General features: G+C 52.1%; 1 protein-coding gene across 1 annotated transcript; it reads left to right on the top strand.

Annotated features, from left to right (window-relative positions):
- Positions 1-1,072: 1,072 nt before the first annotated feature.
- On the top strand, positions 1,073-20,675 carry smoc2 (SPARC related modular calcium binding 2; the record flags this gene model as incomplete). The annotated part of the gene is made up of 13 exons (XM_079729052.1): positions 1,073-1,109; positions 1,423-1,529; positions 2,372-2,471; positions 3,250-3,294; positions 6,458-6,508; positions 7,594-7,668; positions 10,383-10,569; positions 11,249-11,314; positions 12,363-12,445; positions 18,445-18,544; positions 18,903-19,150; positions 19,574-19,611; positions 20,069-20,675. The coding sequence occupies 13 exons, from the start codon at positions 1,073-1,075 to the stop codon at positions 20,090-20,092; spliced, it is 1,161 nt and encodes a 386-aa protein (XP_079585178.1). The 3' UTR covers positions 20,093-20,675.
- Positions 20,676-20,710: the final 35 nt, after the last annotated feature.

Genomic DNA, 20,710 nt, shown 5'->3' with positions numbered 1-20,710 from the left:
GCTGGGAGTTGGGAGTTCGGGCTTCAGGAGGCTGGGAGCTGGTGGTGCTGGGTGGTGGTGGGGCTGGGAGCTATTGGTGGTGATGGTGGTGGTGGTGGTGGTGGTGGTAGATGGTGGGACTGGGAGCTATTGGTGGTGGTGGCGGTGGGGATGCTGGGAGCTGCTGATGGTGGTGGTGCTGGGAGCTGGTGGTGGTGGTGGTGGTGGTTCTGGGAGCTGGTGGTGGTGGTGGTGGTGGTGGTTCTGGGAGCTGGTGGTGGTGGTGGTAGGAGATTATGGGGGTGGCTGATGGTGGTACCAGGGAAGTGGCGATGGTGCTGGTCATGGGATATGGAGGTGTCGGAATTTGGTAGGTAATGGGGATTGCTTGGAGAGAGAGGGAGAGAGAGAGACTATTTTGAAGGTGTTTGAGGTGCAGAAGGAGAGGCAGGGTTAAAAATAGAAATCAGACAGGGTGAAGAATAAGAACAGAAGGAAACAGAGAGAGAAAACAGACGGAGACCTAGAGGAAGGAGACAGAAGAGGAGGAGGAGAGGAGAGAGAGAGAGAGAGAGAGAGAGAGGTTTATTCAGGATGTTGTCAGGTTTTTATTTTCCTGTGCATCAGCCCTTTTCCTGGGGCGACTGGAATGTTGTGCAGGAGAGCGAGAGCCATCCGTGTGCGCTAATGCTTTTACCGCGTGCCCATTGAGCCTCACACACAGGCCCCCGCTACCTCTTAACAAGACAGGGGTGTGGGTTCTATTCCCAGGCACGCATCTCCCCTCCTCTTCCGAAGAGCCGTGCATTTTATTCTCTTAATGTCCGCTCGGTTGCAGGTACTTAACCTCCCTCTTCACGCACTGGGAGTCTCAGTATCTCCCAGCAGTGACTGGGGTAACCCAGTTTGAGAGCCTGTGCTGGGACAGCACAGGCTCTAACTCCAAATCCAGAGGTGGAGTAGCTCCTGGGTATGGTAAATGGTAAACAGACTGCATTTATACAGCGCTTTCCTAACCAGCCACTCAAAGCATTTACAATATTACCATTCACCTATTCATGCACACATTCACACACCGACGGCGGGGTCAGCCATGCAAGGTGTCAGCCAGTTCGTCGGGAGCAGTCAGGGTAAGGCGTCTTGCTCTAGGACACCTCGACACTCGACACAGGAGGAGCCGGGGATCGAACTAGCAACCTTCTGGTTACTAGCCAACCCGCTCTACCACCTGAGCCACATACCGCCCACAGCCACATGCCGCCTGAGTATTGGTCCAAGAACAACAGTTATGGTCGATGATATGTTCTGATCCGACGAGGTTTGGTGAAGCTGTAGAATCCTGCCGTTCGTTGGTTCATGTTGTTGAGCGTCACGAGAGCGCTCTGGATCCCAGAGGTTGACTGATGTGCTCCATGGTCTCTCCTGGTTCCCCCGTCTCTCCAGATACGTCCAGGTGTGTGGCGGAGAAGAAGTACACGGAGCAGCAGGCCAAGAAGCTCTTCCCTCAGGTCTTCGTCCCCGTGTGCAACCCTGACGGCACCTACAGTGAGGTAGGTGCCTGGCCCAAGGGACTAGAGGCAGCACTGGCGTGGGACGGACTAGTGTTATTCTTGTGCCCTTGTTTTGATTCTGCTGTGTTGCTTGACGTCAGGTTTCCCTTTGGTTTGAAGTCTAAAGAATTGTGAGTTTTGAGTTGACGGGTCCTATCTTAAAGTGACCTGGCTATATCTGTAGTCAATGCTGATCGATCGTGACTCCGATAATGTTATCTATAAAATCACATCATGGTACTGTATTCTATAAATAAATATTGCTGGCTGGACCGTACCTCTCCTAAAGCCCTCAAATTCTCGCTAACCATACAGCCACCCTACGCTAGTTCACGTCACATTAACATTTACATTCAGGGCGTTTAGCAGACGATTTTATCCAAAGCGACTTACAATAAGTACATTTGTCAGAAGAAAGAGAACAACAACATGTCGCTGTCGGTACAGTAAGGATGTTCATAGAACCAAGTGCCAGGCACTAACAATCGCTAGGTTAACCCATTCCCCGTATACAACAGAGATAGCTATATTTGCTAGGATTGTCACACAGTTTGTCAGCCAGTCAGAGTGGACAGAACTCTGTAATTATGTTTTTAATTCTGATCGTCCCGCCTTCTAACTGGGAGGGGCTCCATCTCACACACTGCCGCTTTAACTCAGCTCCATCTCAAACACTGCAGCTTTAACTCGGCTCCATCTCACACACTGCAGCTTTAACTCGGCTCCATCTCACACACTGCCGCTTTAACTCGGCTCCATCCCACACACTGCAGCTTTGACTCGGCTCCATCTCACACACTGCAGCTTTAACTCGGTCACTTTGATCTCCTGACCAATCACAGGTGCAATGCCACAGCTACACAGGATACTGTTGGTGTGTCACACCCAACGGACGGCCCATCAGTGGATCGGCAGTGGCCAACAAGAAACCTCGCTGCCAAGGTAGGTATTACAAACCCCGCCCCCTGACCCCGGATGAAAAACACCTTTTATCCGGGGTCAGTAGTAACTGATAAACTCGTACGTGCTGACACTGTGGTGTCAGCACGTAGCCCGCTCAGTCTTGCAACACTGGTCGACGCTGGAAGAACGTTCCCTCTCCCTGGGAAGAGGTTCTCGATGGCTGTAGAACCGAGTCCAGCGATGGCCACTCGGTGCCTGCATCAGCACGTAGGTTCAGTGTTCAAATGTGCGTTGCTCAAAGGCCTGCAGTAGAGCTGCAGAGTCAGTAAGCTCCACAGTAAGTCCTTGGCCTCCGCCGCCGCCGCGGCTGCGATGTGTTGCAACAAAGTGCAACCGGGAGGAATGCTGGGAGTGTGTTTGGTGGAGCGGTGGCGGCTGCCAGAAGCAGGCCAGTAACCAGCTCCACATGCCCGGCCCCCGAGCCCCCGGGGGGGGCCCGCTGCTGGCTGCCATCGGGGGCCGTGGAGGAAGCGGCGCAGTGGCAATAAAAACACCCATTAGGAATTTGAATTGTATTTCTTTATTTATCCGTTCTTTTGAACGCTGTAACCAAACACGCACACTGGGGATTAGGGAAGGGATTGATTCGTTTTGGAACGTCTTTCTGGCCTGGGTTTTCGTGTTGGCTCTGTCGTTCAGCTTCGCACTCGGGGTGTGATCTGAGATGTGGGTCCCGTTCTGTGTTTTCGTGGGGTTTAATGTTCGTTTAGAGAAGCGAACCCACGCTATTCTTAACACCGACTCGTTTCACTTTCAGGCTCCAAACAGGAGAGAGCGAGCCCAAGAGAACCCGGGAAAGCAGGTGAGAACCCAACAGAACAAAATGAATACTTTCCTGTTGAGGTGTGGCCTGTGTGTGTGTGTGTGTGTGTGTGTGTGTGTGTGTGTGTGTGTGTCTGTGTGTGCTTGTCTGAGTGTGTGTGAGAGTTTCTGTGTGTCTGTGTGTGTGTGTGTGTGTATGTGTGTTGTTGTGTGTCGGTGTATGTGTCTATGTGTGTCTCTGGGTTTTTCTGTGACTGTGTGTGTGTGTGTGTGTGTGTGTGTATGTGTGTGTTTGTGTGTGTGTGTGTGTCTGTGTCTTCGTGTGTGTGTGTGTGTGTGTGTGTGTGTTTGTGTGTGTGTGTGTGTGTGTGCTTGCCCAAGTGTCATTGTTCCCATCAATGTGTATATCCAGAATGTACAGGCCCTGTCCTGGTTCTGTGTCTCTGTTCCCTCACACCTGTGTGGGGGTAATGTGCAGACTGCTCACCTGTTAAGGCTTGTCCTTCCCCTCGTTCATTCAGAGCGGGGCCAGGCGTGTCGGGGTGTGTGTGTGTTTTATGTGGTGTCAGACACAGACCATTGGGGGCTCCTGATGAATGAAGCTGCGCCCTGCCGCCCTGACACCAGCTGCGTCCACACTCGGCCTGAGTACACTAACAGCTCTCTCCTGGCAGCAGGGGGACTTTTATTTTGATGTTGTCCTCACTCCTGTTTTCATCCTGCAACAGAGTTCTGAGACGAGACCAACTGAGCCAAGAGAATCAATATTCTATCCTTCCTTCTGTTTCTCTCTCTCTCTCTCTCTCTCTGTCTCTGTCTCTGTCTCTGTCTCTTTCTCTTTCTCTTTCTCTTTCTGTCTCTGTCTTCGTCTCTCTCTCTTCCCCTCTGTCTTTATCTGTCTCTCTCCGTCTGTCCTTATCTCTCTCTCATCAACGCCTTCCTCTCCCCCTGTAACCACTACAGCCCAGAGTGCCCGGGTGCGGGACGCTGTGTGCATCTCTTTCAGGGTTCCCAGCCTCCTGGCGATGGCACACATCAGTCTCAATCAGGACTGGCAGGGGAATTGATTGTGTTCTTCATGTGTGCTTGTGTATGAGTGTGAGTGTGTGTATGTTTATTTCTGCGTGTGAGAGAGTTTCTATCTCTCTGTGTGAGTGTGTGTGTGTTTGTTTATGTATGTGTGTGTGTGTGTGTGTGTGTGAGTTGGAGTTGAAATGTGTGTGTGTGTATTTATACAGTATGTGTGTATGTGTGTGTGTGTTTGTGTTTGTATCTGTGTGTATGAGAGAGAGTTTATATATATGTGTGTGTGTGTGTGTGTGTGTGTGTGTGTGTGTGTGCCCTGCTCTCTGTAAACAACCAGTACATCTGCCCACTGCCAACTCATTACAAACACTGATCAACTTGGAACCTAAATCTCTGCCCAGTAGTTGTAGTAGTTGAGGAGAAACTGAGAAACGGAGAGAGAGAGAGAGAGAGAGAGAGAGAGAGAGAGAGAGAGAGAGAGAGAGAGAGAGAGAGAGAGAGAGAGAGAGAGAGAGAGAGAGAGAGAGAGAGAGAGAGAGAGAGAGAATGAGGTAGTAGGACAGGGGAAAAGAATGGGCCTGGTAAGACTTGTGGTTTAATCTGAGCGGGTTGTGTAAACAGGGCGCTGAAAAGTAGAATAAACTGTGTATTTGCGGTGTCCCTCCATTGAAAATAGCAGCGATTGCATCAATTCTCTCTGATTTGGCAGCGCGGGGTTGCCGATGGCGATGCCTGGCGGCCATCTAGGCCATCCAATCAGAGTGCTGCACTCCCACGCGGTGTCCGGGGTGGGGGGGGAGAGTCACGGGCGCTGGGCTCGGCTGTTGACTGACAGCCGAGGAAATAGGAATAGCGGCCGCACGAAACAGCACCGGGCTTTCCCTGGCACCCGCTGAAAGAGGTGTGACAATCATGTCGTGGGCCGCGGAGCAAATGAGACGTCTTTAGTGGTTTCATCTCGAACTCGGGACGTGGATGTACCTTCGGAGTTGTTTCCTTGGAGAAATGGTGTGACCGCTCGTAAGTGAGCAGGATAATTGCACTTTCTCTTCGCGGTCGGCCTTAGCGAGTGTTAGCGTTTTTAGAAGAAAGGGGAACTTTGCTTGGTTGAATCCGATTTGTCATCGTGTCTTTAACGGGCGTCTCACCGGCGGCTAGACTCAATCTGTTTCCTGTCGGGGTCCGACGTGACACACTGACCCGGGGAGTGGAGGGCTCTGAGCGGGTTGCTGGGCCCTCTCTGAGGTGGACCGCAGCACCAGGGGGTTTACACACTCACTGGCCAACACACCCACGTCCCCCTTTCCCCGCCGCCACAAGTCAAAACAAAGAGGCTCCAAACAAACACTGGGGACCCAAACGCCCACTGGGGATGGTCTCATCGAAAAACATGTGTGTGTGTGCGTGTGTATGAGGGGGAGTGTGTGTGTGTGTGTGTGTGTGTGTGTGTGTGTGTGTGTGTGTGTGTGTGTGTGTGTGTGTGTGTGTGTGTGTGTGTGTGTGTGTGTTTGTGTGTGTGTGTGTGTGTGTGAGAGAGAGTGTGTGTGTGTGTCTGTGTGTGTGTGTCTGTCTGTGTGTGTGAGTGTGCCCACAGTATCTCCTCCAGTTCCCCATACTCTCAACAACTCTCCCCTCTCTCTCCTGTGTTGTTTTTTACATTTTCATTTTCATAATCCATAAGCACGCGTTTTAAGACTAGAGGGGAGAGAGAGCGAGAGGAACCACAGGTCTAAATTGGTCCCAGTCCTCCCATAATTCATTTGTAATAACTCCATTCTGTCTTCAGTGGCATCACATGGAAAGTGTTTTTCTTTGTGTCCGCCGAAGAGGAAACCTGTTGGAAACTATGACCACTCAACTACATCTCCCTCATTTTCCCTTTCCCTCTCTAATGACTCCTTCACTTTCTTTGAGTTATTCTGTGTCTTTTCCTCAATATCTCCCCCCCCATCTCTCCCCCTCTTTCTCCGTCTCTCTCTCTCTCTCTCTCTCTCTCTCTCTCTCTTTCTCCGTCTCTCTCTCTCTCTCTCTCTCCCTCTCTCTCCCTCTCTCTTGCTCTCTCTATCTGTCTCTTGGCCTGGGCAAAGTGCAAATCAACTACAGTGTGAGGTGTTGTCCAGTCTCGCTGACTCGTGTAATTGTAGTCTCTCTGCAAATATTCTCCATTCTAAATGCAGACGACACAGCCGGCCTCGTGGCGGAACCCCAGTCTCCCGCTGACGAGGAGGGTGAGTAACCGTCTATTATCACTACCAACCAGCACACTCACCAGTTACCAAGAGGTTCCATTAACCAGCACACTCACCAGCTGGTATTTGCAACCATTAACTAGCACACTCACCAGTTACCATGAGCTTCCATGCTAACCTGTCCGTTGTGTGAGTCAGTTGTAATCTGTAGTGTGAGTTAGTTCTAGTCTGTTAGTCAGTTGTAGTCCGTAGTGTGAGTTAGTTCTAGTCTGTGAGTCAGTTGTAGTCCATAGTGTGAGTCAGTTGTAGTCCGTAGTGTAAGTCAGTTGTAGTCCATAGTGTGAGTCAGTTGTAGTCCGTAGTGTAAGTCAGTTGTAGTCCGTAGTGTGAGTCAGTTGTAGTCCATAGTGTTAGTCAGTTGTAGTCCGTAGTGTGAGTCAGTTGTCGTCAGTAGTGTGAGTCAGTTGTAGTCCATAGTGTGAGTCAGTTGTACTTCTTAGTGTGAGTCAGTTGTAGTGTGAGTCAGTTGTAGTCCGTAGTGGGAATCAGTTGTAGTCCGTAGTGAGAGTCAGTTGTAGTGTCAGTCAGTTGCAGTCCATAGTGTGAGTCAGTTGTAGTCCATAGTGTGAGTCAGTTGTAGTCCGTAGTGGGAGTCAGTTGTAGTGTCAGTCAGTTGCAGTCCATAGTGTGAGTCAGTTGTAGTCCATAGTGTGAGTCAGTTGTAGTCCGTAGTGTGAGTCAGTTGTATTGTGCGTCAGTTGTAGTCCGTAGCATGAGTCAGTTGTACTCCGTAGTGTGAGTCAGTTGTAGTCCATAGTGTGAGTCAGTTGTAGTGTGCGTCAGTTGTAGTCCGTAGTGTGAGTCAGTTGTAGTCCGTAACGTGAGTCAGTTGTACTCCGTAGTGTGAGTCAGTTGTAGTCCGTAGCATGAGTCAGGTGTACTCCGTAGCGTGAGTCAGTTGTACTCCGTAGTGTGAGTCAGTTGTAGTCCATAGTGTGAGTCAGTTGTAGTCTGTAGCGTGAGTCAGTTGTAGTGTGCGTCAGTTGTAGTCCGTAGTGTGAGTCAGTTGTAGTAGTATGAAGTGTGTTTTTCTCACTGGTTTTCCTTGCTGGTTCTTTTCCCAGACATCATCTCCCAGTACCCGACCCTGTGGACTGAGCAGGTCCGCAGCCGGCAGAACAACCGAACCCGGACTCAGAGTGAGTTCCTCGACCACGCTGCTTTGGTCATTGGACCAATGCTTTATGCCTCTGTCAGGACGTCAGCTCTCTCATGGAGCTGCCGTGGTCCCTGACTCACATGAGGTCTGGGGAGTGCTTGTGAGCGTGGACCGCGCTCTGGTGGGGGGGGGGGGGGGAAGCGGATACACGATGGTGTCAGGGAACCAGCGTTCTGAGCTCCATCTGGGACTGTTTGCTGCGTTGTAATTATCAGCACATGGTACAGAAAAAAACCAACCAACATCTTCCATCCTTCTTCCCCTGTACACCTCTCTCCGAGAACATGCGAACACAACCACATACGCACACATGCAAAACAAGCATGCACACACACACAGGCATGCACCAACACATGCATACACACAAAACCCCACATCCACAGAAACACAGAAACACACAGACACACACAAACAGACATACACAGACACACACACACACACACACAATCAAACGCATACACTTTTTGTGGCTCTCTGTACCCCTAGGGTACTGTATCACACACACCCTGAAACAATGCCATTTGGGGTACAAACGAGAAAGCTGTGGGTCTATTTGTGCATGTGTGTGTGATGTTGTGTGTCTAAAGGGTTTTTGTTCCTTTGTGTGTGAATACCATTATGATAATTTACAAGCAGCAAGAGAAGCCTGCAGAACACGATGTTGATGGTTTTGATTACGCAGGCGTCTCTCACTGGGGGACCGGGAGAGAAAAGCCAGCAAACTAATACATTACTGACAGAACCCTCAGCAGGCAGAGAGACATCCAGCCCAAGAGAGAGAGAGAGGAAGGATAGACAGGTAGATAGACAGGTAGCTAGACAGGTAGATAAATAGATAGATGATATATCTTTTTAGAGAGAGAGAGAGAGAGAGAGAGAGAGAGAGAGAGACCATGAACACAATGACACACTGGAGCTGATCACCAAATAACCTGACAAACAAACCTCAACAAGCAGGTCCACCACCTCATTATAACCCTGATGACCCTAGAGGGAAGGTCTTTCAGCGGGTTTTATTTCTTTAAGCTCCCCATCTCCTCCGGTTAATAGCGGAGATCAAGAACAGTCTCATCTCAGCGGGGGGGCGGGGGGGGCCCACCGCGGTTACAACAGGGGCTGCTCGACCGAGCGATCTGTTTGGCTTCCGCTGAGGACCCACTGGATCCAATCAGCCAGTGGGCACGTTGAGCTCGTCTCTCGTTCGTCCAATCAAAACTCTAACTCTATCACCCCAACTTCACAGAAAGATGCATCGCTGATTACATGCTTGTCATGTGAATGTCATACGGAAAATGTGCCTTAGGAGTGGATAGTTGCGATACTGCGAAGTAACACCACGATAGCTCCACCTTCCCCGACCACCAGCACCCAACACCACCCAGCCCTGTGCGATACGTCCTTTGTGTGTGTGTGTGTGTGTGTGTGTGTGAGTGTGTGCGTGGCTGCATGTGGGTCCGCACTACTGTATGCAAGCGAGAGTAGCAACAATAGACAGATGCAAGACCCACTGTTCAAGCAGAGCATCACCAGCCCCACCCCCATACCCACTGACCCTGGTGGTGGGGTGAGTCTCTCCGTCACACACATCAGCCGAGGGGCAGGCGGGTGTCCAAATGTTTACGTGACTCGGGGTGTCCGGGGAGCCATGCCACGTCATTAGCCTATTAATGTCAGTAAACAGTGCCAGGGGCTGTTGATAAAGAGGTCTTCACGCACGCCGCCTCCACCGGCTTATCCCTGCTCCTTCCCCTTCTGCATCACTTCCTCCTCATCCTCGTCTACCTCCTCGTCCTCCAGCCCCCCTCCTCCTCCTACTCCTCCTCCTCCTCCCCTATACCCTCCTCCTCCTCCTCCTCCTCCTCTTCCTCACCCCCTCCTCTTCCTTCTCCTCCTCCCCCTCCTCCGCCTCCTCCTCCTCCTCCTCTTCCTCACCCCCTCCTCCTCCCCCACCTCCTCCTCCTCTCCTCTGACGTTCCGTCTCAGCCCTGGTTGGGGGAAGCGGTTAGGAGTCTGACTTTGACTTCAACGAGGCTTGACTCTCAGAAATAGGATTTGCTTTCAGCCCATGAAATGGGTCGACCAGATCACGAGGGAGCGAGGGAGGAGGGGGGGGGGGGAGGGGGGAAGGAAGAGTAGGGAGGAGGAGGAGGAGGAGGGGGGGTGGGTTTCTGGGGGCAAAGAATGAAAACAAAAGTCATACAATAATCAAAACACTAACTTCAAACATCCTCCCTTGTTTGGTGGCTCTTGTGTTTTTCTTTTCCTCCTTTCTTTCTTTTTCTTCGTGGTTGTGTGTATTTGCGTCGTCATAAATCCCTGACCACACAAGTGAATGCTATTATTCGTCCGACTGTGTGTTTGAGTGATCATTCAAGTGTGCATTTGACGGTGTGGCTGTGAGCGGTGTGGCTGTGAGTTGCCTTGTGTCCTAATCTGTGTGTGTGTGTGTGGCTGTGTACGTTGTACATCCCTGCATTGTTGCATTGCAGTGTGTGCCTGTGTGTGTGAATATGTGTCTGTGTGTGTGTATGTCTGTATGTGTGTGTGTGTGTGTGTGTGTGTGTGTGTGTGCGTGTGTATCAACAAGTCCACATCCTTTTTTGCAACACGTCATCCAATGGCTCCTCCCCCACCCCTCTCTCCCCCTGTCCTCCCCCCCTGGCCCCGCCCTGGCCCCGCCCTTGCCCCGCCCAGCCTCGTCATGTGACCAGGAGCAGCAGTCGGCCCAGGAGGAGGCGCGGCAGCACAAGAACGAGGCCGTGTTCGTGCCGGACTGCGCCCACGGCGGCCTCTACAAGCCCGTGCAGTGCCACCCGTCCACGGGCTACTGCTGGTGTGTCCTGGTGGACACGGGCCGGCCCATCCCCGGCACCTCCACCAGGTAGGAGCAGGGGGGGGGGGCACTGGAGCTGGACTAGGGCACCCGGAGTACTGGGGCTAGGTAGTACTGCTAAAGCTAGGCTGATCGCCCACACAGACACGCACGGACGCAGGCACACACGCAGGCACCAACGCAGGCACCAACGCACATGAGCACATGCAGGCACGCACACACACATGCACATGCGCACACACAGGCATGCAGGAACGCACACAGGAAAGCATACACACACACACACACCATCGCGCACATGCACACACACGGACTCTGGCAGATGCACATGCATGCACACGCAAGCAGACACAGACACAAACACACACACACACGCACACACACGCACACACACCTACACACACACACACACACACAAACACAAAAACGTGCGTGCAAGTTTGCATGCATGCACGCACACAAAGACAGACACACACACACAAACGCACACAGACACACACACAGGCATTGCAGACCCAAAGACACACACTCACACAGACACACACCTCACAGCGGCATGGAGCCCGGCGCGCTCCTGACCGAAGTCCGCCCTTGGGCAGGCTGTGTCTCCAGAGCCCTCGCCCCTCACCATGTCCCCCACGAGTTGCTGTGTGTTGTTTGTTGTGTTTGAGTTCGACAAACGTTTGTGCAAACAAAATGTTTGATTTGAGTTTCTCACCAATTTAAGGTGCGTCAATCAGACGCTTACCACGGGTCTGGTGCGAGGGCGCGTGGTGGATCTGACCTCAGCGGGGTCAGTGTTGTGCTGCGTGTGTGTGTGTGTGTGTCTGTGTGCGTGCGGGAGGCGGTGCTGGTGGTGGTGGTGGTGGCGATCGGGGGGAGGGGTGCAGGAGGCTGGGCGAAGGGGGGGGCGTGTGGAGTCATCCCTCACCCCCTCTGAGGCCATCTCTCTCTTTCTCTCTCTCTCTTTCTCTCTCTCTCTCTCTTTCTCTCTCTCTCTCTCTCTTTCTTTCTTTCTTTCTTTCTTTCTTTCTTTCTCTCTCTTTCTCTTTCTTTCTCTTTCTTTCTCTCTCTTTCTCTTTCTCTCTATTTCTCTCTCTTTCTCTCTATTTCTCTCTCTCTCTCTCTCCTCTCTCTATTTCTCTATTTCTCTCTCTCTGTCTCTCTGTCTCTCTCTCTCTCTCTCTCTCTCTCTCTCTCTCTCTCTCTCTCTCTCTCTAACCTCAACTTGGGTCCAGATCTAGTCATCCATCTGCTGGGTGGGTGGGTGGAGGGGGGGGCTCTGTCGCACGCCCTCCTGCATGCCTCCTCTCTCTCTCTTCGATTCTAACCCCCCCCCCCCCCCCCCCCCGTAACCTCCTCCCACCACGACCACCACCACCACCGCCATCACCACCACCATCACCACCATCAGCTCGTCACTTGACTGTCTCCCTCGCTCTCTTGCTATTGGCCGGCTCCCTTTCTGCCTTGCTTCACACTTCCTGTCCCGCCTCCCAGCGGCGACCCTCGTCCTCACAGCTTTCCTCTGGCCTTGTTCTGCTCTCTCTCTCTCGCTCTCTCTCTCTCTCTCACTCTCTCTCTCTCTCTCTCTCTCTCTCTCTCTCTCTCTCTCTTTCTCTTTCCTTGTGTGCTGCAGCGAAATTACATTTTGTCCTTGAAGATTTTAACCGTGGGCAGAGGAAATTAGAAACACCAGTTCTTCGTCCTTTATTTCCCAATGTGTTTTCTTTTTACGGGCCTTCTCTGTGTTTAATGGGGTGGGGCGTTTTCAACAAGGGCTGAGTGTGTGAATGAATTACTTCATGCTAATTAAGTGTTTTGCCCTCCACCACTGCCAGATACGAGCAGCCCAAGTGTGATGGAAACGCCAGAGCCCACCCCACCAAACCCAAGGACCACTACAGGAGCCGGCATCTGCAAGGTACTCTCTCTCTCTCGCTCTCGCTCTCACTCTCGCTCTCTCTCTCTCTCTCGCTCTCTCTCTCTCTCTCTCAAGAGGCGGTTTGATCAAAGTGTAGCTTTGCGTGGGTTGTGGTTGTGTGGGTGTGCGTGTGTTATTTTGTGGGTAGGTGTGTGATTTTGTCATTGGGTGTTATGCTTTGACTGTGTATGTGGGCCTGATTTCATGTGTGTGGATGCATGCGTGTCTGTGTGTGCGTGTGTTATTTTGTGCGTCGGTGTGTGATTTTGAGGTTTTGTGACGTTTGGACTTGTGTGTCTTTTTGCCTGTGTATGCATACGTGCATGTGGGGGTGCGTGAATGTGTGCGTGTGCACCCGCATGCGTGTGTGTGCGGCCATGCGTGCACACAGTCATCCATTCATGTGGTCTTTGTTGACGTGGTGCCCAGCGATAGATGAGAGAGTGAGACCCCATGACAGCCTTGTTGAAGGTTCCCAGACTCTGCTCCTCCTCCCCTCGAAGAGGAGGAGGAGGAGGAGGAGCAGAGGCCAGACACAGATCAGGCCCAGGACTGATGGGTGGTGCTGGGTGGGGGTGGGCGGGGGTTGGGGGGGTTAACCCCTGCTGACATGAGCAGAAGATAGCAGGGGGTCCGACGGAGTGCGGAGCGGGGAACAGCAGGGCAGCGAGCGCAGGGGAGAGCGATGGAGGGAGATAAGGCCAGGGGAGATGGACCAGTGACAGCCCGGATAAGACCCAGCATTGGGGGGAGGGGGACTTGAACACAGGTGGGTCTGGTCGGTCGAGGGCGGCTGGGAACCAACCATCTCCTCTGCAATGGTTTCTTAATTTCAAGAAATGCTGCTGCCTTTCGAGAGGTGTGACCATCGGCCTTTGGGCTGGATGTGACTGGGGTGGGAGGATTATTGTATTGGTGGAGCAGTGGGAAGCAGCAGTTAACAGAATCAGGGCAATGGGGGGGAGAGGTGGGAGGACGGGGGAGATAGGGTTGGGGGAGTAGAGATTGGATGACCTGTTGCAAAAAAGGATGTGACCTTATTCACACACACACACACACGCATGCGCACGCACACACACACACACACACACACACACACACACACACACACACACACACACACACACACACACACACACACACACACACACACACACACACACACACACACACACACACACACACAAGCGTTCAAATGCACATTGAATGATCACACACAGTCTGACAAATAGCAATCACTTGTGTGGCCAGAGTTGCACGTTCAAAGAAGAGTTTTAGGAGAAAGACTGAGGTGGACTTAGACAGGCACAGACTGTTCAGGGGTTGTTTGTAGTTACTAGTTTTCTGCTGTTGATTTGTTTCCACTCAGTGAGGAACAGAACATTTGATTCAATTACACAAATAAGTCTCAGTGGCATGCCAATCCGGTCAGAACAATGTGTGTTGGATTGATTTCCTTCCATCATTCAACTGGTCGGCCGTTAATGTTGTTTGCCATTGATTACGTTTCTTTTTTTAATCAACAGATCAAAAAGACTTCTTTCTAAACAACTACACACACAAACGCCTGCAAGCACGCACACACACACACAGGCACAAACACACACAAACACACAAACACACTCCCACACACACACAACGACGTGCCAGTATGCACGAATGCACCCACACAAACACTCCCGCACACACACAAACACACACGCAGGCACAGTCTAAAAACCGACTATTCCATTGATGTGCAATCGTTTGGCTGAATAAGACTTGGATCATGAGGTCCTAGCCCCATCGATTTTCCATTTAAATCACATTTATGTGATCATCCGACCCACGGCGGTCGCGTCACACAGAATGAAGGCCATGATCAGATAATCTCGTGAACTTTGCAGGATGCAGATATTTTCAGCTTTGAAAATGTCGCAGGGTGTTGGTGCCGCCGTGTGCCACCCCTCCCAGCTGGGAACCTTTAGAGAACAATGAGGCACAACAACAAGATCACCTTCCTAATCTGCTGATCAGGGCTGCTGCTCTGGGGAAAGAAAGCCTATTGGCACGCTTTCAGCGGCATGACGACAGGCGATTCATGCAGTACCCAACGTACACTCGGTTGGCGTTAATGTGTTTGGTTTTTAAAAGGTGCTGTCTGTAAAATAACCCAGGGTTCCTGGTGAAAGGCACTCAGACGTTTTTTTCAGTTTTAGTGTTTTTTTTTCTTTTTGCGTTTGCGTTTTTGCGGTTCGGTAAACATGTTAATGCCCCAGCCGCCAGCGAACAGTGGGGCCCAGTGTCCGTACCCATCGAGGCCCCTGTTGACGCAAGGCCGGTCCTGGCCAGGGGCCTGGGGCCCGGGCTCGGGGCCGCAGGTGGTGGGGGAACCAGGGCAGGTTCAGCAGCCCCAGCCCAGAAGGCCTGCCTGGTGCCGGTGCCCACCACACCTGGGAGCCTGGGGGTGGACTGAGTGGATTCACGTAGTACTCCCACCTCCAGGGGCCTGGCTCCTGAGCAGCTGCCCAGGGTGCTGGTCTCTAACGGGGGCTAGGGAGCTGCCAGTAGCACCAGCAGCACCAGTAGCACCAGCAGCACCAGTATGAGAGGAAACGGCCAGAGCAATCCCAGCACAGAGAGAACCACACCACAGTCAGACACCAAGCGGTCAGAGACTGTGAAAAACACACTCACCCGACGCACCGATCCAAGGGAAACAAACACACATCCGCAGTCCGAGACCCTGACATACACAGGTCCCTGTTTAGAGGCAGAGGGAGAGCGAGATCTGCCAAGTGTGTCAAACTAATCCAGCATTTAGTTTGGTCCCGTTAGCCTATTAACTCAAGCTAGTGTGCAGAAGAGTGAAACCAGTAAATGATGTGTTGCGTGTGCGTGACGGCGTCGCAGTACGTGCTGCCGTGCTGCTGGTGAAAGGTTTATGGGGCGAGAGGCAAGGTGGGAGCCCCTAGCACTGAAATGGGTTGAGTGGGGAGGGAGGGAGGGGGGAGTGAGTCTACACCTGAGAGGCGGATCACACAGGGGAAGTATATAGAAGCCGGCGCCGGTTGCCACGGCAATGAGTGTCGACAGGATAACTCGCTCCGTGCAGCTCCATAGACTCACACTGGTTGTACACGCACACACACACATATGCACACACACATGCATGCATGCAAGCACACAAACGTACACACACACATACACACACACACACACACACACACACACACACACACACAAACACACACACACACACACACACACACACACACACACACACACACACACACACACACACACACACACACACACATTTGAACACACCAGCAGGCACACCCTCACACACACACCCACACACACGTGTTTAACCTTTCAACAGCCATGCGAAATAACATCACGATGATATGATTCCATAACGTGCTAATTATGTCACTTGTGGATTTGGTGATGTTCTACACACACTGTGCTCACTTAATGTGTAGCCCATGTGTCAAACTCAAGCGCTCCATAATCATCATCATTAAGGAATTGCGCAGGACGGAAAAAGGCTAGACTCAATTTCCCCTGAATGACAGCGGGATTTGCTTGGTCCCGCCCCTCAGCAGACAGTGGATCCATCCCACCTCCGCAAAAACCAAGGAGAACCAACGTCCTCTGCCAAGACTCAGCTAGACAGATCTGTCCGTGATGGCCTAATAATGACAAAAGCGCTCATAATAATAACAATAATCATACATTTGAATTCCCAGCTTTTCCAGATGCCGCCTGGTCTGTGTTGAGTTCTGGACGCACTTTAAGTTTCCTCCAGGATTATAAAGGGGACATTTACTGGTCATTAAAGTCCAAACACCCTTCACTGCTTCCCTCCGATGGCTTTCCAGTCTGTCGAAAAAATATGAAAAAAGCCCAACACATGGGCGGCCGATGGTGGAGGTGTCTAGACTCATGTACCTGAGCGGAGGGGGCCCCCGAGGCCAGATTGTAGCCTCAAACAGGTGGGTCAGATCTTTTATTGGTTCTGGGACAGAGCAGGCCCCGTATAAACTTAAAAGCTCCTCAGCCAAACGGTTAGAGAGACATCCACTAAGTAACACTCAGGCGGGGTGTGAGTGTGCTGACCCCTGCCTCGGAGCTCCGTCAACCCCCTGATGGAGCGGGCTGAGGAGGGTTGGGGGGGGGGGGGGGGGCAGAAGGTGGAGCAGACGCTGCTAGCTGCTACCTGTTTACACCAGCGCTGGTCGCCACCTGTTAGGGCCGGGGCTAGCCATGCTATTATCTGCATCTGCAGGGAGAAGCCGGGCCTGCAGGCCTGGCTCGTAAAACAGGAGCACAGCGTAGCCCAGAGAATTTCTCCTCCCCAGGCGGTGGTGGTGGTTCGGGGGCTGGGCGTGAGGGACGAGAGGGGTGAGGGGATGGAGGAGCGTGTGAGTGTGAGAACGCAGCAGCGCTGGGACAGGAATGGAATGGTCTTCGTTGCCTTCAGCTCTTCCACAACATGCCCGGCGCTCTTAAAACTATACGGCCTGCCACACGATCACTATCATTAGGAGCGCTCCACTTGAGCTGTTACACATATGAAATAAGTGGGGGGTTCGGCGCTTATAGCATGCATGCGACCGGGGAGTTAATCTTTTTTAATCAGCGGCTTGATGTTGATTGTGTTGATTGGTTTACGGCCCGGGATGGGGAACGTTGATAAGGGGTGGATAAGATCTGAGGAAGTGAGCCTTATCTTAAGACAAGTCAAACTCATTTTGCAGTCTCATCGCTCTGTTTTGAGTATCAAGAGGGTCAACCTTCAATCGTACTGAAGACCGCCGTTTGCAAATCATCTGCTGCACTCGTAGCATTTTATTGATTTATGCTGATTCATGTCCGATAGAGAGATTAGATTAGATAGATACTTTATTCATCCCCTTGGGGAAATTCAGGTATCCAGTAATTCCCGGAGTCAGTCAACAGACGGTACCATTGATAAACAACAAAATGGACAAACAGTGAAAGTTAATCAAATAAGTCAACTAAAGTGAGCAATATTGCACATAAGACTCCTCCCTGGCCCTGAGTCCTCCCTCTGTCAGTGCTCTCTTGGTGGTTGGCAGGCCTTCAGGGAGGGGGAGGTCTGCAACTTTACGGACGGGAGGGAAGGACACTGCGCGACTTGTCTCGTCTGGTTTTATCCCCATTTCGGTCGTTTCCCCCCCCAGTCACGTTAAAACGACACTTCTCGTTATGTGGAACTCCTCCCCTGGCGTTTATAAGGCCACCTCCCCCCCGCTGCGACAGCGCAGCACATCGCTGCCTCTGGTCGACCGCCTCTGTCCGGCTGCCTCTGGTCGACTGCCTCTGTCCGGCTGCCTCTGGTTGTGCCTCTGGTTGTCTGCCCTGTTCGGCTGCCTCTGGTCAACTGCCTCTGTCTGGCTGCCTCTGGTCGACTGCCTCTCTCCGGCTGCCTCTGGTTGTCTGCCTCTGGTTGTGCCTCTGGTCGTCTGCCTCTGGTTGCTGTCTCTGGTCGGCTGCCTCTGGCTGGCTGCCTCAGGTTGTGCCTCTGGTTGCCTGCCTCTGGTTGCTGTCTCTGGTCGGCTGCCTCTGTCTGGCTGCCTCTGTCCGGCTGCCTCTGGTTGTGCCTCTGGTTGTCTGCCTCTGTCCGGCTGCCTCTGGTTGTGCCTCTGGTCGGCTGCCTCTGTCCGGCTGCCTCTGTCTGGCTGCCTCTGTCTGGCTGCCTCTGTTCGGCTGCCTCTGGTCGGCTGCCTCTGGTCGGCTGCCTCTGGTCGGCTGCCTCTGGTTTTGCCTCTGGTTGTCTGCCTCTGGCTGGCTGCCTCAGGTTGTGCCTCTGGTCGCCTGCCACTGGTTGCTGTCTCTGGTCGGCTGCCTCCGGCTGGCTGCCTCAGGTTGGCTGGAGGATGGGGGTTTCTACCTCTGTCTCTCTGGGGGGGGCGATGACACATATATCCGTCTCCATATCGTGACATGTGCCTCTGTGTGTGTGTGTGTGTGTGTGTTGTCTATTGCAGGCTGCCCCGGGGCCAAGAAGACAGAGTTCCTGACAAGTGTTCTTGACGCACTGTCGACAGACATGGTCCACGCCGTCACAGACCCCGCCTCCGCCGGCAGGTACGGAGCCCCGCCCCTTCTATGTCCTGACACATGCGGATGGACCCAGGGATGCATGGTCAATGAGGATGGACTGATTGATTTAATATAATGCAGTGCAGGGTTCATCATATGCTGATCAATGATCAATAGATGAATGGATGGGGTATAAAATGGATGGGTGAATGGATGAACAAATTGACGGACGGATGGATAAACCGATGGACGAATGAACAAATGAATGGATGGACGGATGAACGGATGAATGAACGAATGAACTGATGAACAGACGACTGGACGAGCAGACCCTCCCCAAAAGGAGCGGCGCGCTGGGTGCAGGCCCCTCCTCTGATCCTCTGTCTGCCCCTCGGCCGGTCAGGATGGCGGAGCCGGACCCAAGCCACACCCTGGAAGAGCGCGTGGTGCACTGGTACTTCAGCCAGCTGGACAAGAACTCCAGCGGGGACATCGGCAAGAAGGAGATCAAGCCCTTCAAGAGGTTCCTGCGCAAGAAGTCCAAGCCCAAGAAGTGCGTGAAGAAGTTTGTGGAGTACTGCGACATCAGCAACGACAAGGCGCTGTCCCTGCAGGAGCTGATGGGCTGTCTGGGAGTCACCAAGGAGGAGGGTGGGTGACTCGCGCGCACACACACAGACACGCACACACAGACGCACACACAGAAGCGGAGACACACACAGACGCGGACATACAAACGCACACACACACAGGCACGAGTTCACACGCACACAGACGCAATCATGCACACGCATGTGAACACGCACACACAAAGACACACAAACGTACACACGCACACACTAGCGCATACACACATGCAAATGCACATGAAACACACGCACACAGACACACACCAACACATGGACGTGAACACACAGGCACACTCATGCATACACACACGTGCAGCGCACACAGGCAAACACACACACATAAACACACACACACACACACACACGCTTAAGCGATGGGTAAATAATCAAGTCTTGAGTCAGCGTGATGACGCGGTTGTGGTCACTGAGTCTCTTTCTTCCACAGGGGCGAAGACAGGAGACAGCGTTCCATCCAGTAAACTGGTGAGTACCTCCTACTGACCTCCAGTATATATATATACTATATAGCAGTACCATACTGTGAACACATATAAAGTACATACTAGTCCACGGACTACAGATGAAAACTAGCCTGCATGGCTAAATCTGGCACATTTGCATGTTGAACTCTGGTGTTCATGTCTTTTAATGTGCGCTGTCCCTTTTAAATAAAGAAATAAAAAATGGACTAAAAAAACAACACAGATTTAATCAGAAAAGCGACTTACAACGGTTAATACGCACCAACGGCGCGGTCAACCCTGCAAGACGACAGCCAGCTCGTCAGGAGCTGTCAGGGTGAGGTGTCTCGCTCAGGGACACCTCGACACTCAGCTGGGAGGAGCCGGGGATCGAACCAGCAACCTGCCGGTTGACCATCCGACCCGCTCTACATCCTAAGCCGACCACCCGATTTATCAAGTGTCCCTTCTCCTTCCAGAACCCGTCAAAGAAGCAGGGCTGAGGCCACCTCACGCCCCAGGCCCCAGGCCCCAAGCCCCCTCCCCCCCCCACCGCGCTACGCCCTTGGAGATTCTGCCCTTGCCCATGGGCAATACGGAGACCATAGTATTTGCACTTTGTACTTTAAAAAATAATGTAAATTCACTTTGTAGAGATAAGGTATTTAAACAGACTGCTGAATCTGTGAATGATGTAGTTTAGCTTCTTATGTCCTGACTAGCAAAAACTTATTTAACACATACAATGTATGTGTCCTTTGTGTGTCAAAAAAAAAAGTACACTTTTTGAGAGTTTGTACGAGTTGTGATGTGTGCGTTTGTGCGCTGCCGTTGTGTTGTTCCAGCTTTGTGTTGTTCATGATAAATCACATGTATGGGTATAGTTTGCTACCAGGCTCTGATAATATAGACGGCCCCCCCCCCTCCCCTTCCTCTGTCATGTTACTGACCCTCCACCGCCCCCAACATTCGCCATAACACCAAACTCCATGATTCTGTCCACATGTATCTGTGTTGATTAGAAATAAAAGGCTCTTTTATACACCGGTGTGTGTTCTGTCAGCTTCTGTTGCCTCCACACGTCAAAGATGAGCTTAAGACTGTGTGAATGTGGGACTCAT

This window comes from Pollachius pollachius (genome assembly GCF_949987615.1).
Source record: "Pollachius pollachius genome assembly, chromosome: 2".
Classification (NCBI taxonomy): Eukaryota; Metazoa; Chordata; class Actinopteri; order Gadiformes; family Gadidae; genus Pollachius; species Pollachius pollachius.
This window is presented reverse-complemented; position numbering and strand designations above follow the sequence as displayed.